The 26,966-nt window shown below is 43.9% G+C and overlaps 1 protein-coding gene and 1 long non-coding RNA gene across 3 annotated transcripts in view; both read left to right on the top strand.

The window, feature by feature from the left end:
* The first annotated feature begins 355 nt into the window (after positions 1–355).
* LOC135534098 (basigin-like) lies at positions 356–16,882 on the top strand. Of its 2 annotated transcripts, XM_064961243.1 has the most exons (11): positions 394–427; positions 674–717; positions 2,242–2,312; positions 2,550–3,692; positions 13,142–13,219; positions 13,481–13,825; positions 14,030–14,233; positions 14,426–14,692; positions 14,785–14,872; positions 14,967–15,006; positions 15,130–16,882. In XM_064961243.1, exons 5-11 carry the CDS (start codon positions 13,165–13,167, stop codon positions 15,223–15,225), a joined length of 1,095 nt encoding a protein of 364 aa, XP_064817315.1. In that variant the 5' UTR covers positions 394–427; positions 674–717; positions 2,242–2,312; positions 2,550–3,692; positions 13,142–13,164; the 3' UTR covers positions 15,226–16,882. The 2 variants fall into 2 exon arrangements, with proteins under 2 accessions (XP_064817311.1, XP_064817315.1); XM_064961239.1 differs by lacking the exon at positions 674–717 and having other exon boundaries at positions 356–427.
* LOC135534114 (uncharacterized) overlaps positions 7,567–26,966 on the top strand; it is an 82,521-nt gene continuing 63,121 nt past the window's right edge. The window contains exon 1 of the long non-coding RNA XR_010454637.1: positions 7,567–7,591. This is a non-coding gene — a long non-coding RNA (uncharacterized LOC135534114). The remainder of the gene's footprint in view (positions 7,592–26,966) is intronic.

Below are 26,966 nucleotides of genomic sequence, written 5' to 3'. Positions count from 1 at the left end.
GCTGCAGTAATGTTGAGGTGCTAGTAGGAGGAGCTCTAGTCTAGAACACTGGAACCTTCAGTAGCACTTTGATGGAGATGATGAGGAGTGATGGGTCACATTATGCGAGGAAACACATTCAGAAACCATATAGAACAGTCAACACTTGTTATGGATTTGTATTTAAAGAAAAGACTACAATGGAAATGGGCTGCATTTAGGCAAAATCTAAGCCCATCCTCAAATGAAGAAATGTAAATAGCTATGTGGTCTTTAGCAGTACATCCAGTACATCCCTTTTTGACATGCTGTTGATGCATGTGATTGTCTTAAATCCCTGACAATGCTACTTTCAAAATGTGTCAGTCACTAAAATCACACTTCTTGTTTCTATGCACAGCTACGACGGGAATTGACTCACTGTACAAGACCTCCACCCCTTCACTATGTAAGTACGGTTGACGAGATCATTAAATATAAATATATGTATTTTTTGGGTGGGGGGTCATAAATCATTTACTTGCGGTTATGTACTGTATAATTTTACTTTTACTTACATTTTTGACCTGTGTTTTGGTTGTTACATCAGGGCCTGTATTCATTAATTGTCATTGTCTCAGAGAAGGAGTGCTGATGTAGGATCAGGTCCTACCGGTCCATATAATAATGATCTAAAACGCTAAACTGGTTCTAGATCAGCAGGAAGTGTGTTGGGGGTCTTTGTCTGGTCTGTAGCAGGTATGTGGTCTGTAGCAGGTATGGTCTCATTCATAATGTTTTAGTAATGTTATTCTGTGTGTTCAGTGACATCGTCTGTTAGGGGCTTCTTCTTTTCTGGAATAGTTGTCTTTCACACCTCACTGAGTAACACTTAGGTCCTTTCTGTGGTTTCCATTCACACTCAGCAAGTAGAGTACGGCAACAAAGTGTGGACAAACACTGTTAGTGTGAGGAAATGGGTCTGTAATGTATAATCACTATCATGTGTGATTGCGTTGCAGTGTTACTGGGAGTGTGACATACACCACTCAGAGTATCTCAACCTTGAAGGGGTCAACAGTGGAGCTGTCCTGCTCTTACACATATCACAGAGGTTATTCAGTCACAACAACTTTCTGGTTTACCAAACTTTATACAGTGACTCTGAGTGATGACCCAGACTAAAAGGTTGTGTGACGTACCGTAGTGACAAGAAGAATGGCCACACTGACAATCAGAGACATGAGAGACAGTGACTCAGCTACGTACAAGTTCAGATTTATAACAGATCAAATCAAATCAAATGTATTTATATAGCCCTTCGCACATCAGCTGATATCTCAAAGTGCTGTACAGAAACCCAGCCTAAAACCCCAAACAGCAAGCAATGCAGGTGTAGAAGCACGGTGGCTAGGAACAACTCCCTAGAAAGGCCAAAACCTAGGAAGAAACCTAGAGAGGAACCAGGCTATGAGGGGTGGCCAGTCCTCTTCTGGCTGTGCCGGGTGGAGATAACAGACCATGGCCAAGATGTTCAAATGTTCATAAATGACCAGCATGGTCAAATAATAATAAGGCAGAACAGTTGAAACTGGAGCAGCAGCACGGCCAGGTGGACTGGGGACAGCAAGGAGTCATCATGTCAGGTAGTCCTGAGGTATGGTCCTAGAGATCAGGTCCTCCGAGAGAGAGAAAGAAAGAGAGAAAGAGAGAATTAGAGAGAGCACACTTGAATTCACACAGGACACCAAATAGGACAGGAGAAGTACTCCAGATATAACAAACTGACCCTAGCCCCCCGACACATAAACTACTGCAGCATAAATACTGGAGGCTGAGACAGGAGGGGTCAGGAGACACTGTGGACACCCCCGGACAGGGCCAAACAGGAAGGATATAGATCAGACTGATACAGATCAGACCATAGGGAAATATGCTGGCAATCCTGTAGTCACTGTCTGTCACAGGTACAGTTACATTCCATTTAGTTCTGGGCATTTGTCTTGGTATCAACACACAACATGTTGATAAGTAACTGCATTTGTCTTGGTTTGTGTTTACATCTGTATAGAATATGATTTCTTCCATCAGTGTCTTAGAGGGAAAACTCAGTGATAAAGGGATTTACAGTGATATAGTTTTTTAGTCACTTTATTTGGATAGTTTGGATAGATGCTCTACAGATGGTCATTCTATCAACACACTACCTGTTGATAAGTTACTGCTTTTCCTTGACTCTTTCTACTATTTTCCCTGTACCTTGACACAGCTCTCTCTCCACAGAGTGTCCATCCTGACCCTAACTGGGACACACACACACCACTGAAAATGAGGACCAGACACTCTGGCAGTAGGTATGTTATAACGTATTCATTTATGTGTTTATTTTGTATACAGTTTTTGTGTTTGTTTGTGTGAGTGGGTGATTGGGTGAGTGAGAGAGAGACACAGAAAGTAGAAGTGAGAGAGCTGTGAACGTGTCACTGGGCGAGTCCCTCACACTCTGAGAGGCAGCGACACGAGAAACACAGAATGCTATAGAGCAGTGTGTAAAGTGCTCACACTGTGTTTCCTGTATCGCCATCTCCCAGAGTGTGAGGGACTCGCCCAGTGACACGTTCACAGCTCTTCAGAGAGATGCTCAGCCCTCTGTGTATCAGACCATTCAGGGGAGAAAACCACCACAGAGCCTGGACTGAAGAGAACCACCACAGAGCCTGGACTGAAGAGAACCACCACAGAGCCTGGACTGAAGAGAACCACCACAGAACATGGACTGAAGAGCTATGGCACCAAACCAAAGCTCGTCCTTACACTCTATTCTCTTGCTAATATATTGTTATAATATAATGAAGGTTCACCCAAGTTACAAAATGACACATTGGTTTCCCTTCCCTTTTAGCAGTCCATGAACATGGTAACATCAGTCCCTGCTTTGGTTTAGTTTCCACCGACACTGTTTCCACTTGCTAACGTTTTAGCATTCGTGGCACAAATCCCATTCAAGTAATGTGACCGATAAGAGGCATTTCTCGCACACAATGTCAAAATCATTCAAAAGTTTAAAAAATGCGTTGTGAAGCTCAACAAAGTCACTTATAGATGATTTGAACATGTGAGAATGTTAATATGTGAAATATTAACATTGGTCCCATGACTTGAATGGGATTTTTGTTACAAATGCTATAATGTTATGTACATGTGGGAGTGTTCGACATTGCAGCCAACATTATAGGCAAGTCAAGATCTACAAATCACCTTGCATGATAAATAACTACTCAATATTATTAATAGACCAGTCAGTCACACTTTACCCATCATACATCACAGTTTTGATGCTCTTGAATACTGTCTGTGTGACTGTGGAATGAAGCCTTCTGCACAAGTGTCTTAGTTGCTGACATAGAGTTGGATAGAGGGTATATCTTGGCATCTTTGTCATGATGTCTTCTGTGACAGAATGAGCAGTGCCATTGAGGACTATTTCTATTTTGAAGTAGTTAATATCTTCAACTTCCATAAGTTTAATAACAGTCGGTATACCAACTGAAATGGTGTGTTCAATGGCTTTAGTCATGCTAAAATGGGCTTTGAAGCAAGTACGCCCTCTATTCGACTCTATTGTCCCTGACTGCTTCAAAGTTGTGTCAACCACAGACTTCAAACCTCACACTCAGTGTCTATTTACATAGACTACCAGTAAGTTAACTTGCAACACATCTCCCCTTCACTCTGTAAGTATGCTTGATGATATCTTAAAATATGTTTATTTTATCATTTGTTTGTTTCCATGAACTTCTGTATCCTGTTGTGCGCATGGCGATGCTATTGTAATGTATGTTTTGTTTTTCTGTTATGTACAGTATACTCTGTAGATGTATTTCTGCGTAGTAATCTGATACAGTATTGTACGTGGTTACACATATAATACTTTAGCATGGTATTTTAAGGACTCTGAAAGCAATAGATTGTTGTGGAGACTTGTTTGTAAATGACCTAAAGTAAGACTGAAAGTAACAGTGATTAGGTGGATGCTTCGTAAGAGTTTGTAAACATGAACTCCTGTATCCTGTTATGTGCATTCCGATGTTGTTGGAATTTACATTGTTTTGTTTTTCTGTTACGTACAGTACACTCTGTAGATGTATGTCTGCATATTAATCTGATACAGTATTGTACATGTGGTTTCATATCTAATAATTTTGCGCGCTATTTTAAGGGCTCTCTGAGAGTAATAGATTGTTGTGGAGACTTGTTTGAAAATGGCCTAAAGTGAGAGTAATAGTGATTGGGTGGATGCTTCGTTAAGAGCTATCGGAGTAGTACTAACATGACACACAGTGATGGTGGGTTGTGTTTAGGAGTAGTATGAACATGAGACACAGTGATGGTGGGTTGTGTTTAGGAGTAGTATGAACATGAGACACAGTGATGGTGGGTTGTGTTTAGGAGTAGTATGAACATGAGACACAGTGATGGTGGGTTGTGTTTAGGAGTAGTATGAACATGAGACAGTGATGGTGGGTTGTGTTTAGGAGTAGTATGAACATGAGACAGTGATGGTGGGTTGTGTTTAGGAGTAGTATGAACATGAGACACAGTGATGGTGGGTTGTGTTTAGGAGTAGTATGAACATGAGACACAGTGATGGTGGGTTGTGTTTAGGAGTAGTATTAACATGAGACACAGTGATGGTGGGCTGTGTTTAGGAGTAGTATTAACATGAGACACAGTGATGTCTGGTTTTGTTTAGCAGTAGTATAACATGAAACACAAGGCCGGCCTGCATAGGATTAGGCCTATGGCGGCATATTGATGAGGGCAGCATTTTCTGAGCTAAACTGACCAAGACCCACATCCAACAACAGAAAACCTCACATAATTCTGCCTAAAAACAATGACAATTTCTCTCAACCAGTGGGGCTTTTAGGTGAGCTCTGATTCCACCCTGTGATAAGCAGTAACCACTTTGTCAAAGGCAGTGATGCAAAATATTTATCTGGTCCATTCCCAGCGCTCCTCTCCGGGGTGCTGTTGGAGAGACGCATCACTGCTGAGCTGTTTATATGTTTTGTTTGGTCAGGGTGTGATCTGAGTGGGCATTCTATGTTGTATGTCTAGTTGGTCTGTTTCTGTGTTTGGCCTGATATGGTTCTCAATCAGAGGTAGGTGTTAGTCATTGTCTCTGATTGGGAACCATATTTAGGTAGCCTGTTTTGTCATTGTGGGTTGTGGGTGATTGTCTATGTTAGTTGCTTGTGTCAGCACAGTTTGTATATAGCTTCACGGTCATTGTTCATTTATTGTTTTGTTCAGTTTACTTCGTGTTTTCGTCATCCATTATAATGATGCATTCACACCACGCTGCGCTTTGGTCCGCTTCTTACGACGCTAGTGACAGAATCACCCACCACAAAAGGACCAAGCGGCGTGGTAATGGGCAGCAGCAGCGATGTCAGGATTTCTGTACATGGGAGCGAGATCTGGACTGTGTCACTACTTGGGATGAGATAGACAGGTGGGCGGTCGACCCAGGGAGAGTTCCCGGAGTCCGCCTGGGATTCTCTGGAGCAGTGTGAGGAGGGATACCGGCGAATGGAGTCAGCACGGCGGTGGGAGCCCGAGAGGCAGCCCCAAAAAATTATTGGGAGGGGGAACACAGGGAGCCAGGTAGGAGACCTTCGCCAACTTCCTGTGCTTACCGGAGAGCGAGAGACCGGGCAGGCACCGTGTTATGCTGTGGAGCACACGGTGTCCCCGGTGCGGGCTAGGTGCGGTACATTCCAGCTCCTCGTATCGGCCGGGTTAGAGTGGGCATCGATCAAGGTGCCATGAAAGCCGGCTCTACGCATCTGGTCTCCAGTGCGTCTCCTTGGGCTGGCGGACATGGCACCAGCCTTACGCATGGTGTTCCCGGTTCGCCAGCGTAGCCCAGTGCGGCCTATTCCACCTCGCCACACTGGTCGGGCTACGGGGAGCATTCAACCAGGTAAGGTTGGGCAGGCTCGGTGCTCAAGAGCTCCAGTATGTCTAGTTTGTCTGTTTCTGTGTTTGGCCTGATATGGTTCTCAATCAGAGGCAGGTGTTAGTCATTGTCTCTGATTGGGAACCATAGCCTGTACAGGCTACCTTAGACAATCACCCACAATGACAAAACAGGCTATGTTAGTTGCTTGTGTCAGCACATTTCGTATATAGCTTCACGGTCATCGTTCGGGCGGTAGGGTGGCCTAGTGGTTAGAGCGTTGGATGAGTAACCGGAGGTGACAAGGTACAAATCTGTCGTTCTGGCCCTGAACAGGCAGTTAACCCACTGTTCCTCGGCTGTCATTGAAAATAAGAATTTGTTCTTAAACTGACTTTCCTAGTTAAATAAAGCTTAAGTAAAAAAAAGTTTGTTTTGTTCATTGTACTTCGTGTTTTCATCATCCATTAAAATTATGCATTCACACCACGCTGTGCTTTGGTCCACTTACCACGATCGTGACAACTACCTTTTACCTCAACTACCTGTAAAGGGATGAAGAATATGTACATAAAGATATATGAGTGTTGGTACAGAATGGCATAGGCAAGATGCAGTAGATGGTATCGAGTACAGTATATACATATGAGATTAGTAATGTAGGGTATGTAAACATATTAAGTGGCTAGTGATACATTTTTTAAATCCATTATTAAAGTGGCTGGAGTTGAGTCAGTATGTTGGCAGCAGCCACTCAATGTTAGTGGTGGCTGTTTTAATTAGCAGGCTACATTAGACTATATTAATAACAGGCTACAATAAACTATATGGATAACAGGCTACATTAAACTATGTATGGATAACAAGCTACATTAGAATATACAGTATATGGACAGCAGCAGTCAATACAGCAGACTATGGTGATGATGATACTGATGTCTCTGCTAACTAATGATACTACCAGTACTGTACACAAAGGTCAACAGTGTAACATAATATGATAGTGGCATGTTGTACTACTACAGATATCAGTGTTTGTGTGTTTAAATGTGACTTTGTCAAGTAGACAGTGTTGTGTTTCACCATTCTATCTGATGTATTGTCAGTTTGTAATGTTATTAGCCCAACATTATTGAGGACATTATTATTAGGATGGTGCAGTAATGTTGAGATGCCAGTAGGGGGAGCTCTAGTATAGAACACTGGAACCTTCAGTACCACTTTGATGCAGCTGATGAGTGTAAATTGAATGTGTTTGTAGAATAGAATGAATGACATCATGGAACTGACAAAATATACATTTAACTTTGACCTGTTCCATGTAGAACTCAGAGGGACAAGACAACACATTCTAAGATATTATAAACATTCCATATAGAACAGTCAACATATTGTTGACATGGTTCTGTATTTAAATAAAAGTGGATATGGGGAACATTTTGTCCATTATAGAAATGTAGGGCCCATTTTAATACAGTAACCTCCCTTCTCTGACATGCTGTTCTGGTTGTCATGCATGTTAATGTCTTAAAGAGGAAGAAAGGACAGTTCTGGATCAGCTACTTGTGTTCTGACTACATAAATATGTATCAACCACAGAACTAGCAGTTCCCACACACTACCAGTAAGTTGACTCACTCTACAGACCTCTCCCCTTCACTTCACTCTGTAACTACTCTTGGCAATATCTTGAAATATAGTTTTTGGTTATTAGTTTTTAGTCACAAGTCAAATACTTGAGGGTAATGTATCATTTGACTTGTTATGTTTTGAGCTGTGTTTTGGTTGTTACACCTTATGAATACTGACCCTGATGTAAGAGTGTTGATCTACAGAGGGATGAGATGATTATCCAGGGTAAAAAAGACATGCAGACAAACATTGTAATACTGCAGTGTGTGTGGGGGGGGATGTGTACATTGCTAGACATGACGGCCTTGTTGACCTGATAGCCACCGAGGTGAGACCAGTAGTCTCACCAACAACACACATTCATAAACATTCTTGTGTAAAAGGGGTCACCTTGTTGGCGCTGGAGAAGATGGCTGCCGTTTTATGGGCTCTTAACCAACTGTGCTATTTTGTTAGTTTTTTCTTGTTTGTAACTTATTTTGTACATAATGTTGCTGCTACCGTCTCTTATGACCGAAAATAACTTCTGGAAATCAGAGCAGCGATTACTCACCTTGAACTTATTGAAGAATTTCTCTTTAATGAGTTGGACGAGAGGGATTTACTCCAGACACCCGAACAGGCCCTCATCCCCGTCATTCGCAGGAGAAGGAGACGGAAAAGATTTTGCGGAAGAGGATCGGGTGCCTTGTTACGAGTGGTTAATGTCCCGTTGCCATCTGTACAATTGGCCAACATACAATCGCTGGATAATAAATTAGACAAACTAATATCACATATCCTACCAACGGGACATTCAAAACTGTAACATCTTATGTTTCACCGAGTCATGGCTGAACGACAACATGAATAACATACAGCTGGTGGGTTATACACTGTATCAGCAGGATAGAACAGCAGCCTCTGGTATGACAAGGGGTGGCGGTCTATGTATATTTGTAAACAACAGCTGGTGCACAATATCTAAGGAAGTCTCTAAGGAGTATCTCATGATAAACTGTGGACCACACTATCTACCTAGAGTTTTTTCGTCTTTCTTTTTCATAGCTGTCTACATACCACCGCAGACCGATGCTGGCACTAAGACCACACTCAATGAGCTGTATACCGCCATGAGCAAACAGCAAAACTCTCATCCAGAGGCGCCGCTCCTAGTGGCCAGGGACTTTAATGCAGGGAAACTTAAATCTGTTATACCTCATTTCCACCAGCATGTTGAATGTGCAACCAGAGGGAAAACCTCTGGAGCACCTTTACTCCACACACAGAGACGTGTACACAGCTCTACCTCGCCCTCCATTTGGCAACCAGAGGGAAAACCTCTGGAGCACCTTTACTCCACAGGTGGTAAGACTAGGTAACAACACATCTGCCATGCTGATCCTCAACACACCCTTCAGAGTTGCAGTCATGAGTGAATACATGAGGGGACTGAGCACGCATGGTCAGGCACGACTCCAACACCATCATTAAGTTTTCTGATGACGCAACAGTGGTCGGCCTGCTTGATCACCAACCATTTGGACAGCAAATAGGGAGGAGGTCAGAGACCTGGACGTGTGGTGCCAGGACAACACCTCTCCCTCAACGTGATCAAGACTAAAGAGATGATTGTGGACTACAGGAAAAGGAGGACTGAGCACGCCCCCATTCTCATTGCAACCAGGGGCTGTAGTGGAGCAGGTTCAGAGCTCCACACAGTTCCTTGGTGTATATATCACCAGCTCTAACATGATCCATTTGGCACACCAAGACAGTCGGAAAAGTCTGACAAAACCATTCCCCCTCAAGAGTGAAAAGATTTGGCATGGGTTCTCAGATCTGCCATGCTGATCAGCTCACCATCGGGGCCCTGACTGGTTGCGTGCTCAGTCCCCTCATGTACTCCCTATTCACTCAGGACTGCACGGTCAGGCACGACTCCAACACCATCATTAAGTTTTCTGATGATCTCTAACCAGTGTGTCAGGCCTGCCTGATCACCAACCTAGACGAGACAGCAAATAGGGAGGAGGTCAGAGACCGGGCACCAAGTGTGGTCCAAAGGACAACAGCCTACCCACCCCTAAGACGTGATCAAGACTAAAGAGATGATTGTGGACTTCACCCAAAAGGAGGACTGAACAGCTTCCCCAACCCATAAGACGGGGCTGAGTGGACAGCTTTACCAAACCCATAAGTTCCTGGTGCTTACATCACCAACCCAAACTAACATGATCCAAGCACACCAAGACTCCTGAACAGCTTCATGACCAAAACCCATAAGACCCCTCAAGAGACCAAAAAGACTTTGGCATGGGTTCTCAGATCCTCAAAAGGTTCTGAACAGCTGCACCAACCCATAAGACTCCTGACTGCTTGCATCACCCTAAGACTCCTGAACAGCTTCTGGCAACCCATAAGACTCTGAAACAGCTTCTACAGAGGGTAAGACTCCTGAACAGCTTCAGTACATCACTGTGGCCATGCTTCCTGCCATCCAAGATCTCTTATACCAACCCATAAGACTCCTGAAAGGCTTCTACCCCAAAAAGTCTCCAGCCAACCCTAAGTCCTAGACTGTTCTCTCCAACCCATAAGAACCAAGCTTCAGTACCCGGAGACACCTGAAAGTCTACCCCAACCCAAAGACTCCTGAACAGCTTCTACCCCAACCCATAAGACTCCTGAACAGCTTCTACCCCAACCCATAAGACTCCTGAACAGCTTCTACCCCAACCCATAAGACTCCTGAACAGCTTCTACCCAACCCATAAGACTCCTGAACAGCTTCTACACCAACCCATAAGACTCCTGAACAGCTTCTACCCCAACCCATAAGACTCCTGAACAGATGGCTACCCAGACTATTTGCATTGCCCCCCCCCCCTGTTTTTACTCTGCTGCTACAGTACTCTGTTATATATTACCTCAATTTCCTCGACTAACCGGTGCCCCCGCACATTGAATTTGTACCTTTACCCCCTGTATATAGCCTCACTATTGTTATTTTATTGCTGCTCTTAATTATTTGTTACTTTTATTTATTTTTTGGTTGTATTTTTCTTAAAACTGCATGGTTAGTTAATGGCTTATAAGTAAGCGTTTCACTATAAGGTCTATACCTGTTGTATTCGGCGCAAATGACAAAAACAATTTGATTTGAAGCTGGTTTAATGTTGATTATGATGTGTTTTCCTGTGTGCCAAATACTCCAGATATTGTTGTTGGGGGGGTGCAGGATGAGGTGTTCATTTTGGAAGTGGGCTGCTTATTTAACGGCTACATGGAGCAGGTCTTTACAGAGAATCTGATTAAATACCAGCCCCACATGGTGCTTGGACAGCCTGGGTGGAGGTGCAAGCTGGTGGCACTGAAATGTGTCCGTCTCAGCCACTCACACAGGCTTGCAGTACGTGGCCTCCAATTTGCTGGTCTGACAAAAACTAGGGCAAAATAAGTGGCTAGGTACTGCTCGGTTTCAGCTGACATGGGCAGTTTAGCTGTTTGGAGAGGGAGGTGCTTTCTGTACTCTTAAGTGCCATGCATTCAGGGACCTTTTGAAATGTTCAATTTGATTGGTGATTCAAATAAACTATTTAAAAAGTGTGTGTGAAACAGTGACTTTAGCTGAGGGTCCTTTAGGACCAGACTGATAGGGAGTAGGGTTGACATCTAGACTGTGTAGGATGTGTGTTTTCTTCATCCATAACAACCAGCTCTCTAGACTTTGATACAGACTCCATGGGCCTTATGGGCCTTCAATACAGTTGCCCAATTTTTCAGTTTTTGATTTGTTAAAAAAGTTTGAAATATCCAATAAATGTTGTTCCACTTCATGATTGTGTCCCACTTGTTGTTGATTCTTCACAAAAAATACAGTTTTATATCTTTATGTTTGAAGCCTGAAATGTGGCAAAAGGTCGCAAAGTTCAAGGGGGCCGAATACTTTCGCAAGGCACTGTAGGTAGATAGATGGGCTGTTTACAGATAGGCTAAGTACAGGTGCAGTGATCTGTAAACTGGTCTGACAGCTGGTGCTTAAAGCTAGTGAGGGAGATGTGAGTCTCCAGCTTCAGAGATTTTTGCAATTCGTTCCAGTCATGGGCAGCAGAGAACTGGAAGGAAAGATGACCAAAGAGGAATTGGCTTTGGGGGTGACCAGTGAGATATATCTGCTGGAGCGCGTGCTACGAGTGGGTGCTGCTATGGTGACCAGTCAGCTGAGATAAGGCGGGGCTTTACCTAGCATAGACTTGTAGATAACCTGTAGCCAGTGGGATTGGCGACGAGTATGAAGCGAGGGTCAACCAACGAGAGCGTACAGGTCGCAATGGTGGGTAGTGTATGGGGCTTTGGTGACAAAACGGATGGCACTGTTATAGACTGCATCCAGTTTGTTGAGGAGAGTGTTGGAGGCTATTTTATAGATGACATCACCGAAGTCGAGGATCGGTAGGATGGTCAGTTTTACGAGGGTATGTTTGGCAGCATGAGTGAAGGATGCTTTGTTGCAATATTGGAAGCCAATTCTAGATTTAATTTTGGATTGGAGATGCTTAATGTGAGTCTGGAAGGAGAGTTTACAGTCTAACCAGACACCCAGATATTTGTAGTTGTAGTAGTGATGCTGGACGGGTGAGCAGGTGCGGGCAGCGATCGATTGAAAAGCATGCATTTAGTTTAACTTGCATTTAAGAGCAGTTGGAGGCCACGGAAGGAGAGTTGTATGGCATTGAAGCTCGTCTGGAGGTTAGTTAACACATTGTCCAAGGAGAGGCCAGAAGTATACAGAATGGTGTCGTCTGCATAGAGGTGGCTCAGAGAATCACCAGCAGCAAGAGCAACATCATTGATGTATACAGAAAAGAGTCGGCCCGAGAATTGAACCCTGTGGCACACCCATAGAGACTGTCAGATTTCCAGACAACAGGCCCTCCGATTTGACACACTGAACTCTATCAGAGAAGTAGTTAGTAAACCAGGCGAGGCAATCATTTGAGAAACCAAATACAGTGATAGAGTGGGGATTGGAACCAGGTCTGTGTAATGAAGGCGAACAAGTCCGGGGTTGGTGAGTGAAGGGTGTTTGCCAGCAGCAGGTTCGGCAGCAACTGGAAGGCCGGCGACACCGAACGCCTGAGCTGAACAGGAGGGGGAGCCAAAGAGAAGGCTGTGTGGTGTGTGTGTGTGTGTGTGTGTGAGGGTGTTTGTGTGTGTGCATGTTTCACTTGCTGTTTAGCCTCACAGCTTGGAGATAGCTCCTATCATTGAAACTTGTGGTCAGAAATGTGTTTACAGTACTACAGATTTATTCAATAAGTGATTGTTGTTTTTATAATGATGACTATATTTACATTAGGAAAATATTTTTTGCATCATACATCATGTCAGCTTAAATAGATAGACGTAGACAGACATGCAACATGCACACACATTACAGACAGACAGTAATCACGTAGACAACCATATAGCACAACACAACACAATATGAGCCTGGTTCATTTTCAGTAATGAGGCCCTGTACCCCATTTACAGTTTCTACTTCAATGTATCAGGTGGAGTTATTCACCAGCTATAGAGTGAGTTGTTGTTTATGTTTCTAAGACTGCAGGGTGGGAGATGCAACAATGGCCTTGAGAACAGCAGGAAGTGTGTTGGGGGTCTTTCTCTGGTCTGTAGCAGGTATGGTCTCATTTTTATCTTTTAGTTGCTCTGTTTATCGATCTACAGACATTTCTAAAAGCATAACCACTTGTGTTCTACTGTCGACACATTCGGCATCTCCACTTCACTTTATACAGTTATCTTTCACACCTCACTGAGTGAAGCTTATCTGTGGTTTCCATTCACACTCAACTCAGCAACTATGGAACAAAGTGTTAGTGTGAGTCACAAGACCTTGAACTTAATGTAACGTCCTTGTGATGTCTAACTGTGTTTCAGTGGTACTGAGTCAGAATGGCTGGAGTGTTACATACACCAGTCAGAGTATCTGTACCTTGAAGGGGTCAACAGTGGAGATGTCCTGCTCTTACACATATCCCAGTGGTACAGTCACATCAACCTTGTGGTTCACTAAAGTTTATGATGTGGAGAATTATGTGAGTCTGTTAGATGACCCAGACTACAAAGGTCGTGTGATGTACCGTAGTGATAAGACGAATGGACATACCCTGACAATCACAGACCTGAGAGAGAGTGACTCAGCTACGTACATGTTCAGATTTATAACAAATCAGACCAAAGGGAAATATTTTGGGAGCCCTGGAGTCACTTTGTCTGTTCCAGGTACAGTGATATTATATATATATATATAATTCTAATCTAATCTAATTGGTTCTGGAAAATTGTTGATTTGTATTGAAATAATATAAATATGTAAGTATGCGTTTAATAGGAATGTCTGAATTGATGATTTGAGAACGTCCCCTCCTGCCTCATTTGAACGAGACAACAGGTCATTGATGGTTTTAATGTTGTTTTCTACTCCAGACCTGCAGGTGAAGGTGACCACTACATGGTGGTCAATGACACTGACCTGTAGCACCACCTGTACTCTGACTGACAACCCCACCTACATCTGGTACAGGAACAGTAAGATTGTACAAGAGGACTCCTCCCCCTCGTACTCAGTCTACTTTGAAACTGAAGACAGCTTCTACTGTGCTGTAAAAGGCATCAATTCTCCTGCAGTGTGTGAGTGTGACTGATACACTTTTAAAGTCTGTCAAAATCATCCAATACATCACGGGTCAGTGTTGATGTTTAGTGAAACAGACATGAGAGAGCTACTATTCCATTTAGATTAATGGTGGTTGATTTTACAGTTCTAAATACTGACACCATTTCATAATGAGAAGACTAACTTTCACTTTGTCTGTTATCCAGATGGCCCAAAGAACACCTCAGTGTCAGTCAGTCCCTCCGGTGAAATAGTGGAGGGCAGTTCAGTGAATCTGACCTGCAGCAGTGATGCCAACCCACCTGTGGACAAATACACCTGGTACAAGATAACATATAAGAAAATGTCAATGAGACATTCTGGACAGAGTTACACCATCCATAATATCAGCTCTGAGGACAGAGAGGGATACTACTGTGAGGCTCTGAACATTATAGGGAGAGAACATATCCCTGTCCATATTAATGTTACATGTAAGTATCTCACATTCTGTCTATTTTTTGTGCTTTGTAATTTTACAGATTTCATTCTGACATCATGCATTAATTAACTCATGACCCCGCAGCTGTGTTTCCCTGGGTTCCTGTGGTGGGGGTGGGGGCTGTCCTGACTGCTGGAGCTCTGCTCTTCACCATCTACTGCACTCTGAAGAGGTGAGGATTTAAATTTACATATACTGTATTAGTAACATATCAACTTCCACTAGAGGTCAGTAGAGAGCAGAACTCACTCTGTCCCTCATTACAGGAGATCCACTGGAGGAAGTGATACCACAGCAGACACACTGGTAATAATGTCAACAACCAAAGTTATTTCAATCCTAATACCATTGACAGTAAGCAAATTAATTTACATAACAATTTTGGAGGGAGGGGTTCGTAAAGTGCTCATTCAGTGTGTCTTCTTTCAGAATGTGACAGACTCTCCCAGTGACACAGACCCTCATATAGATGCTGAGCCCTCCGATTATGAGAACTGGAGCAAACCACAAAAGAACCTGGACTGAAGAGAACCACAACAGAACCTGGACCAAAGAGAACCACCATAGAACTTGGACTGAAGAGAACCAAAACAGTACCTGGACTGAAGAGCAACAGCATCAAACCAAAGCTAGGCCTCACAATGCTATTCTCTTACTATCATAATGCTTTATAGTCTAGAAGGTTTGAGACAATGAGCTTTAACTTCTGAGTAAGTGCTGGAATTTAGATTGTTCTCCTAATGATAAATACAGTATGTGTCTAGATGATCAATACAGTATGTGTCTAGATGATCAATACAGTATGTGTCTAGATGATCAATACAGTATGTATATAGATGATAAATGATCAATACAGTATGTGAATAGATGATCAATACAGTATGTATCTAGATGATCAATGGGATAGATTGTGCTTCTGCTATTTTTCTTTAAGATTTTGCCATTTCCAAAATTTGATTACATTTCACATAAAAATAATTGTAACTCTTTATTAGCAAATGAATAGTGTGAGTCTTGGCGATATAGGCTCTGCTCCTTCAGCAGTAAACTATACCACTCCCCCAGCAGGAACACAGAACCTAACAGGTGGAGGCTGGGGTGGTGGGAGGAGCTACTCTCCTGCTCATGATCAGAAAACATTGCTTCTCACTCACTGTATAGCAACATGGTTGAGGCTACTTTCTCCTTGTATGGATGAGGGAGAATTCTCCATGATGGTTCACGGAGCGCACTGACTCAGCTCAAAAGCTGATATTGGGAAGAAACAAGTAGGCAGTATGATAGGTTACTCTAGATGCTATTTTTACTTAGCTAGTTTGTAGCTGGCAATTGACTGACAACAGAGCAGCAACATCGTTGATCCTCACAATCAATCACATACCCGCAGCAGCCAAACATTGCAACATGAGCATATTGAACGATGCGGGCGAGGTTCAAACACAGCCAGCGAGCATTCACAAAGAAAATATTATATCAGAAATCAGCAGCATAGTGAGAAACAGCTAGTTACAGTAGCAGAGTCAACGGAGGACAAGAAGCCAGCGTAGAGTAACAGTAGCAGCAGCAGAGTCAATAGAGGACAAGAAGCCAGCGTAGAGTAACAGTAGCAGCAGCAGAGTCAACAGAGGACAAGAAGCCAGCGTAGAGTAACAGTAGCAGCAGCAGCAGAATGATGTGAGATCAGAACCGGTCAGTTTAATAGACCACAGAATGAGATGGTGGTGAATGATACTAGTCTCTAATTGGACACTCAGGTTTCCTTCCTGAACTGGCCTACTGTTCTTGTGTACTTATCTGTTTACTATCTGTAGATTCTATTTGCTCATCTTTTCTATTGGATTTTGCCAACTCCTGATTTTTTTTATAACATATAAAGTTATGTCTTGTCTTAGTGACACAAAAAGGAATTATATTGACAAGAGCTTTTAAATGTTTGTATCTCTGGAGTTGTTCCTGATGTGTTAAAATATGTTTTACTTTGTATTGCTGTCAGTCATTACTGGTCATTCTCTATTTTATATTATGTAATACTATATTGTTCAGTGTCATGATATTGCTTGTTTTATTTTCAAATGATTAATTATTCATTAGTACATTTATTTGAGACACATTGAACACAGTATAAGCATCATGTTGTAAATAAGCTCAAAGGTAGACAATAAATAGACAACAAATACATTGATTGTTTGACTAACATGCATTGATTCATAACTATGCTTCGCGTTCCTAGGAAACTATGCAGTTTTTTGTTTTTTTTACACGTTATTTCTTACATTAGTACCCCAGGTCATCTTAGGTTTCATTACATACAGTCGAGAAGAACTACTGTATATAAGACCAGCGTCAACTCACCATCAGTTCGACCAAGAATATGACTTTCACGAAGCGGATCCTGTGTTCTGCCTTTCAACCGGGACAACAGAATGGATCCCAGCCGGCGACCCAAACAAACGACTTCGTAAAAGGGGGAAACGAGGCGGTCTTCTGGTCAGACTACGTAGACGGGCACATCGTGCCCCACTTCCTAGCATTCTTCTCGCCAATGTCCAGTCTCTTGACAACAAGGTTGATGAAATCCGAGCAAGGGTAGCATTCCAGAGGGACATCAGAGACTGTAACGTTCTTTGCTTCACGGAAACATGGCTCACTGGAGAGACGCTCTCGGTGGCGGTGCAGCCAGCGGGTTTCTCCACGCATCGCGCGGACAGAAACAAACACCTTTCTGGTAAGAAGAGGGGCGGGGGCGTATGCCTTATGGCTAACGAGACGTGGTGTGATCACAGAAACATACAGGAACTCAAATCCTTCTGTTCACCTGATTTAGAATTCCTCACAATCAAATGCAGACCGCATTATCTACCAAGAGAATTCTCTTCGATTATAATCACAGCCGTATATATTCCCCCCCAAGCAGACACATTGATGGCTCTGAACGAACTTTATTTGACTCTTTGCAAACTGGAATCCATACAACCTGAGGCTGTATTCATTGTAGCTGGGGATTTTAACAAGGTTAATCTGAAAACAAGACTCCCTAAAATGTATCAGCATATCGATTGCGCCACCAGGGCTGGCAAAACCTTGGATCACTGTTATTCTAACTTCCGCGATGCATATAAGGCCCTGCCCCGCCCCCCTTTCGGAAAAGCTGACCACGACTCCATTTTACTGATCCCTGCCTACAGACAGAAACTGAAACAAGAAGCTCCCACGCTGAGGTCTGTCCAACGCTGGTCCGACCAAGCTGATTCCACACTCCAAGACTGCTTCCATCACGTGGACTGGGACATGTTTCGTATTGCGTCATGCAAAAACATTGACGAATACACTGATTCGGTGTGCGAGTTCATGTTACGGTTTTCATGCGGTGAAGGAGAGTCGGACCAAAATGCAGCGTGTAGATTGCGATCCATGTTTAATGAAAAACGTAAGACACGAATCAATACAAATACTACAAAAACAAAGTAACGAAAACCGAAACAGCCTATACTAGTGTAAAACTAACATGGCGATAGGAACAAGGACACTAAGGACAATCACCCACGAAACACACAAAGAATATGGCTGCCTAAATATGGTTCCCAATCAGAGACAACGATAATCACCTGACTCTGAGAACCGCCTCAGGCAGCCATAGCCTGAAGCTAGACGTCCCACAAAACCCCAAGACAAAAACACACCACAATAACCCATGTCACACCCTGGCCTGACCGAATAAATGAAGAATAAACATAATATATTTCGACCAGGGCGTGACAGTTCATTAGAACGTGCGTTGAAGATGTCGTTCCCATAGCAACGATTAAAAGATTCCCTAACCAGAAACCGTGGATTGATGGCAGCATTCGCGTGAAACTGAAAGCGCGAACCACTGCTTTTAATCAGGGCAAGGTGACTGGTAATATGACTGAATACAAACAGTGCAGCTATTCCCTCCGTAAGGCAATCAAACAAGCTAAGCGTCAGTATAGAGACAAAGTAGAATCTCAATTCAACGGCTCAGACACAAGAGGTATCTGGCAGGGTCTACAGTCAATCACGGACTACAAGATGAAATCCAGCTCAGTCACGGACCAGGATGTCTTGCTCCCAGGCAGACTAAATAACTTTTTTGCCCGCTTTGAGGACAATACAGTGCCACTGACACGGCCTGCAACGGAAACATGCGGCCTCTCCTTCAATGCAGCCGAGGTGAGTAAAACATTTAAACGTGTTAACCCTCGCAAGGCTGCAGGCCCAGACGGCATCCCCAGTACAGGTGCATCAAAGCTGGGACCGAGAGACTGAAAAACAGCTTCTATCTCAAGGCCATCAGACTGTTAAACAGCAACCACTAACATTGAGTGGCTGCTGCCAACACACTGACTCAACTCCAGCCACTTCAATAATGGGAATTGATGGGAAAGGTTGTGAAATATATCACTACCCACTTTAAACAATGCTACCTAATATAACGTTTACATACCCTACATTATTCATCTCATATGTATATGTATATACTGTACTCTATCATCTAGTGCATCCTTATGTAATACATGTATCACTAGCCACTTTAACTATGCCACTTTGTTTACATACTCATCTCATATGTATATACTGTACTCGATACCATCTACTGTATCTTGCCTATGCTGCTCTGCACCATCACTCATTCATATCTTTATGTATATATTCTTTATCCCCTTACACTGTGTATAAGAAATTAGTTTTGGAATTGTTAGTTAGATTACTTGTTGGTTATTACTGCATTGTCGGAACTGGAAGCACAAGCATTTCGCTACACTCGCATTAACATCTGCTAACCATGTGTATGTGACAAATAAAATTTGATTTGATTTGAACTAAATCCATTCTGCTCGTTTCTTGTATTTCTACCTATTGGACACATGATGGAACCATTGAACCACATAGCTTGGCTATAGGCAGGTCAGGGATACTACATTACTGTCAGGAGATACACTGTCATAGATAAACACCAAGCACTGTTCATAACCTCTCTCTCCCCCTCTCTCCCCCCCTCTCTCTCTCTCTCTCCCCCTCCCCCCAGTTTATTGCTGCTGGAGAAGTTTACCACTGTGCAGACTGCTCTCGGCTCCCCTCTCAGGACTCCAGTGGTGGACCTCTCCTTCCTCTAAGGACTCCAGTAGTGGACCTCTCCTCCCCACAGGACTCCAGTAGTGGACCTCTCCTCCCCTCAGGACTCCAGTGGTGGACCTCTCCTTCCTCTAAGGACTCCAGTAGTGGACCTCTCCTCCCCACAGGACTCCAGTAGTGGACCTCTCCTCCCCTCAGGACTCCAGTGGTGGACCTCTCCTCCCCTCAGGACTCCAGTGGTGGACCGCTCCTCCCCTCATGACTCCAGTGGTGGACCTCTCCTCCCCTCATGACTCCAGTGATGGACCTCTCCTCTCCTCAGGGACTCCAGTGGTGGACCTCTCCTCCCCTCATGACTCCAGTGGTGGACCTCTCCTCTCCTCAGGGACTCCAGTGATGGACCTCCCTCCCCTCAGGACTCCAGTGGTGGACCTCTCCTCCCCTCAGGACTCCAGTGGTGGACTCCAGACTGTGGTGGACCTCTCCTCCCCTCGGGACTCCAGTGGTGGATCTCCTCTCCCCTCAGGACTCCAGTGGTGGACCTCTCCTCCCCTCAGGACTCCAGTGGTGGACCTCCCTCCCCTCGGGACTCCAGTGGTGGACCTCTCCTCCCCTCAGGACTCCAGTGGTGGACCTCTCCTCCCCTCGGGACTCCAGTGGTGGACCTCTCCTCCCCTCAGGACTCCAGTGGTGGACCTCTCCTCCCCTCATGACTCCAGTGGTGGACCTCTCCTCCCCTCATGACTCCAGTGGTTGACCTCCCCTCCCCTCAGGACTCCAGTGGTGGACCTCCCCTCCCCTCATGACTCCAGTGGTGGACCTCTCCTCCCCTCATGACTCCAGTGGTGGACCTCTCCTCCCCTCATGACTCCAGTGGTGGACCTCTCCTCCCCTCATGACTCCAGTGGTGGACCTCTCCTCCCCTCATGACTCCAGTGGTGGACCTCTCCTCCCCTCATGACTCCAGTGGTGGACCTCTCCTCCCCTCATGACTCCAGTGGTGGACCTCTCCTCCCCTCAGGACTCCAGTGGTGGACCTCTCCTCCCCTCAGGACTCCAGTGGTGGACCTCTCCTCCCCTCAGGACTCCAGTGGTGGACCTCTCCTCCCCTCATGACTCCAGTGGTGGACCTCTCCTCCCCTCATGACTCCAGTGGTGGACCTCTCCTCCCCTCATGACTCCAGTGGTGGACCTCTCCTCCCCTCATGACTCCAGTGGTGGACCTCTCCTCCCCTCATGACTCCAGTGGTGGACCTCTCCTCCCCTCGGGACTCCAGTGGTGGACCTCTCCACCCCTCGGGACTCCAGTGGTGGACCTCTCCACCCCTCGGGACTCCAGTGGTGGACCTCTCCACCCCTCGGGACTCCAGCGGTGGACCTCTCCTCCCCTCAGGACTCCAGCGGTGGACCTCTCCTCTCCTCAGGGACTCCAGTGGTGGACCTCTCCTCCCCTCGGGACTCCAGTGGTGGACCTCTCCTCCCCTCGGGACTCCAGTGGTGGACCTCTCATTCCCTCAGGACTCCAGTGGTGGATCCCCTCAGGACTCCAGTGGTGGACCTCTCCTCCCCAGGGACTCCAGTGGTGGACCTCCTTCCCTCAGGACTCCAGTGGTGGACCTCTCCTTCCCTCATGACTCCAGGACTCTACTGGGTGTGTATGTTTAACTCTGGCTATCATACCTGGGTTGTACTGTGATTCTAGACCATGCTAGCCCACTGAGGTAAAGTGTAGACATTAGCTCCTGTTAGCTAACATGAATCTCCAGGTCTAAGACAAGGTTATCTCATCATTACAGATTCACATCTAAAATTAACTACAGTATATAGACAGCTCTTATCTCATGGACTGAAATCTACCCAGTCTGTTGTTGTTATTCCACATCTAAAATTATATCTAAAATTATACTTTAATGTGAGTGTATATACCTACAGCTATAGGTTCTATAGACTGTCCAAAATAGCACCCTATTCCTACATAGTGCACTATTTTCTACCAGAGCCTCATGGTCACGGTCAAACATAGTGCACTGTGTAGGGATAGGGTGCCATTTAGGTCACATTCATAATGTTGGGTTGTTGTAAGGTTGCTGTAATGGATTTAATATGACCATGGTCCCCTCCTTCCTCTCCTCCTCTGGTCCCCCTGTCCCTGTCTCTGGGTGGGGAACGTCACCATGGACCTCACTGGAAACCCATATTGGACAGTCAACAGAACTTATATGACCATCATGCCCCACATTTTTATTCTGTACAGAACATCTGCATCTCTAACTACATGTTATCAACCCTCACCTTATACAGAACACAGGACTTATCAGAGTTCCACATTCTAATTATATCTCCCCTCACCTACAGTACAGAACATAGAGAGTATCAGAGTTCTACATTCTAATTATATCTCCCCTCAGCTACAGTACAGAACATAGAGTATCAGAGTTCTACATTCTAATTATATCTCCCCTCACCTACAGTACAGAACATAGAGAGTATCAGAGTTCTACATTCTAATTGTATCTCCCCTCACCTACAGTACAGAACATAGAGAGTATCAGAGTTCCACATTCTAATTATATCTCCCCTCACCTACAGTACAGAACATAGAGAGTATCAGAGTTCCACATTCTAATTATATCTCCCTTCACCTACAGTACAGAACATAGAGAGCATCACAGTTCTACATTCTAATTCGATCTCCGGTCACCTACAGTACAGAACACAGAGAGCATCACAGTTCTACATTATAATTCTATGTGCTGTACTGTAGTTGAGGGAAGATCGTATCAGAGTTCTACATTCTAATTATACATTCTGTACTGTAGGTGTAGGGAGAGAGTATCAGAGTTCTAATTTTATCTCCCCTCATCTACAGTAAATAACATAGAAATAGAATGTAGAACTATAATACTCTCAATGTTTCGTCTCTCCCTAGTTGTGGTTATATGTGTGGTGAGATAGAGAGTATCAGAGTTCTACATGAGAGATGATGTGGCTTTGTCAACATCAAGAATACCAACATGGCTGCTCTCGCCTTGGAGAGGCTCCAGGTGAGTGGTGGGATGAAACATAATGCTGTCAAATGCATTTAACTATGTGAGATGTGCTTTCAATTATTTAGCTTGAACAAAAGGATGTTGTATGTATTTTGACAGTGGATGCTGTTGTATATATTTTGACAGTGGATGATGTTGTATGTATTTTGACAGTGGGGTCTGTTGTATGTATTTTGACAGTGGGGTCTGTTGTATGTATTTTGACAGTGGGGTCTGTTGTATGTATTTTGACAGTGGATGATGTTGTATGTATTTTGACAGTGGCCGCTGTTGTATGTATTTTGACAGTGGATGCTGTTGTATGTATTTTGACAGTGGATGCTGTTGTATGTATTTTGACAGTGGATGCTGTTGTATGTATTTTGACAGTGGATGCTGTTGTATGTATTTTGACAGTGGATGATGTTGTATGTATTTTGACAGTGGATGCTGTTGTATGTATTTTGACAGTGGATGCTGTTGTATGTATTTTGACAGTGGATGCTGTTGTATGGATTTTGACAGTGGGGTCTGTTGTATGGATTTTGACAGTGGGGTCTGTTGTATGGATTTTGACAGTGGGGTCTGTTGTATGGATTTTGACAGTGGATGATGTTGTATGGATTTTGACAGTGGATGATGTTGTATGGATTTTGACAGTGGGGTCTGTTGTATGTATTTTGACAGTGGATGATGTTGTATGTATTTTGACAGTGGATGCTGTTCTATGGATTTTGACAGTGGGGTCTGTTGTATGTATTTTGACAGTGGATGATGTTGTATGTATTTTGACAGTGGATGATGTTGTATGTATTTTGACAGTGGGTATTTTGACAGTGGTCTGTTGTATGTATTTTGACAGTGGGGTGATTTATTTTGACAGTGGATCTGTTGTATGTATTTTGACAGTGGATCTGTTGTATGTATTTTGACAGTGGATGATGTTGTATGTATTTTGACAGTGGATGATGTTGTATGTATTTTGACAGTGGATGATGTTGTATGTATTTTGACAGTGGATGATGTTGTATGTATTTTGACAGTGGATGATGTTGTATGTATTTTGACAGTGGATGATGTTGTATGTATTTTGACAGTGGATGTTGTATGTATTTTGACAGTGGCTGCTGTTGTATGGATTTTGACAGTGGGGTCTGTTGTATGGATTTTGACAGTGGATGATGTTGTATGTATTTTGACAGTGGATGCTGTTGTATGTATTTTGACAGTGGATGATGTTGTATGTATTTTGACAGTGGATGATGTTGTATGTATTTTGACAGTGGGGTCTGTTGTATGTATTTTGACAGTGGATGATGTTGTATGTATTTTGACAGTGGATGATGTTGTATGTATTTTGACAGTGGATGATGTTGTATGTATTTTGACAGTGGATGATGTTGTATGTATTTTGACAGTGGATGATGTTGTATGTATTTTGACAGTGGGGTCTGTTGTATGTATTTTGACAGTGGATGATGTTGTATGTATTTTGACAGTGGATGATGTTGTATGTATTTTGACAGTGGATGATGTTGTATGTATTTTGACAGTGGATGATGTTGTATGTATTTTGACAGTGGATGATGTTGTATGTATTTTGACAGTGGGGATGTTGTATGTATTTTGACAGTGGATGCTGTTGTATGTATTTTGACAGTGGATGATGTTGTATGTATTTTGACAGTGGATGATGTTGTATGTATTTTGACAGTGGATGATGTTGTATGCATTTTGACAGTGGATGATGTTGCATGTATTTTGACAGTGGCTGATGTTGTATGTATTTTGACAGTGGCTGCTGTTGTATGGATTTTGACAGTGGGGTCTGTTGTATGGATTTTGACAGTGGATGATGTTGTATGTATTTTGACAGTGGCTGCTGTTGTATGTATTTTAACAGTGGATGATGTTGTATGTATTTTGACAGTGGATGATGTTGTATGTATTTTGACAGTGGATGATGTTGTATGTATTTTGACAGTGGATGATGTTGTATGTATTTTGACAGTGGATGATGTTGTATGTATTTTGACAGTGGATGATGTTGTATGTATTTTGACAGTGGATGATGTTGCATGTATTTTGACAGTGGATGATGTTGCATGTATTTTGACAGTGGGGTCTGTTGTATGTATTTTGACAGTGGATGCTGTTGTATGTATTTTGACAGTGGATGATGTTCTATGTATTTTGACAGTGGATGTGTTGTATGTATTTTGACAGTGGATGATGTTCTATGTATTTTGACAGTGGATGATGTTGTATGCATTTTGACAGTGGATGCGGTTTGTCCTACTGTCCAGGTGGTGGAGCTGGAGAGCACCAGACTGGTGATTTGGTACCCAGACCGCTAGGTCCTCTCCTCAGAGGACCAACCTCCTACCGAGACCTCAACACCTCCTCAGCCTCCCAGTACGCCGCCACAGGGTAAGGACATCCGACTATCTGTCAAAACATCAACTATATATTATAAACGTATATAAGCATTTATAATTTTGTATTCTAAATTGCTACTAATCTATGGGCCATGAATTGTACAAAATTACAGATAACTGTTAGAAGGTGGGGATGGGAGCACTTGCGTGGAGGTGCTTGTGTTTTCATACTGTTTGTTTGTCTTTCCCAGGACCAGGAGGATGGCTCCCATCAATGGTGATGAGTGTTTCTTCTGGAGGACCACTGGCTGCCTCTACGGTGACAAATGGAGCATCAAACACAAGCCTGACCATAGAGGAAGAGACAGGAAACCATGGCAACCCATGGCAACCCTGACCACCCTGACCACCCTGACCACCCAGACTACCCTGACCACCCTGACCACCCTGACTACCCAGACTACCCAGACCCTGACCTGACCACCCTGACCACCCTGACCACCCTGACTACCCTGACCACCCAGACCACCCTGACCACCCTGACTACCCTGACCACCCTGACCACCCTGACCACCCTGACTACCCTGACCACCCTGACCACCCTGACCACCCTGACCACCCTGACCACCCTGACTACCCTGACTACCCTGACCACCCAGACTACCCTGACTACCCTGACCACCCAGACTACCCTGACCACCCTGACCACCCAGACCACCCTGACTACCCAGACCAACCAAACTACCTTGACCACCCAGACCACCCAGACTACCCTGACCACCGTGACCCACTGACCATCCTGAACACCTCGCATCGTCCGGATATAACAGAGGGAAGAAGAAGAGGAGGAAGAGGAAGAACAGAATAATGAATATGAAGATTGAGGTAGAGGAATAGGGACCGTGTACCTACCTTAAAAGGGAACAGGAAGCTTGGACAGAATGGGGGTGTTGGGGGGGCACCACTTTTATAGTCATCTGACACACTGGACATACAGTATGAGTGTGTGAAGTGTCAATCAAAGTGAAGAGGAGGGCTCCTCTGATTCCCTTTCCCTGCTTCCTCAGCCTGAGCTGATTTTGAATTCAATTGCAAATGAATATAGGGCCTGTTCCAGGCAGACTATATTACAGTCGCCTGCCAGATCTCACAATGCCTGGATAGGTGTTTGTGTTTAAGATATCAGTTAACCTGCGTTTCCTGACTGCGCAATCGATGATGTGGCACACAACCATTGGTTGCTGCACACAGCTTGACTGCAATATAGTCAGCCTGGAACGCCCTCAGTGTCCATGCAGTGTTCTAACATCCACACCAGACCACCTTAACTGAAACAAGTAGTGTGCTACTGTGGATATTGGATCAAGGCCTGTATCTTCAGTTCAGTGATTTTATACATGTTGTTCAGTGGACTAATTCAATTCAAGTTGACTAAAGTGACAATATGAGGAGCACATAATGATTGATTGAGAGCATCAATGTAAAAAGACAATCTGTCTGTATCCTCTCAGCATGTGGGGGAGCTGAGTGAACAAATGACTTACTGTTTTATTATGACAATCAGTTGTATTCATTCATAATAAAATACAGTTTAATCAAATCAGATGTAGTATCATTGTTAATGTAATGTCATTATTCAGAAAGGCTATGGATACTGGTGTTATAAAAACCCAAAAACAGTTTTAGCAACATGTTTGGGGAATGAACAGCACCCCCACCAGAACTAGTGTTTCTCAATCCTCTCAGGAGGGACCCATCTATCCAC

Source organism: Oncorhynchus masou, chromosome 5, assembly GCF_036934945.1.
Source record: "Oncorhynchus masou masou isolate Uvic2021 chromosome 5, UVic_Omas_1.1, whole genome shotgun sequence".
Lineage (NCBI taxonomy): Eukaryota > Metazoa > Chordata > Actinopteri > Salmoniformes > Salmonidae > Oncorhynchus > Oncorhynchus masou.
Note: the sequence above shows the minus strand (reverse complement) of the source record. Positions and strands in the feature narration are given on the sequence as shown.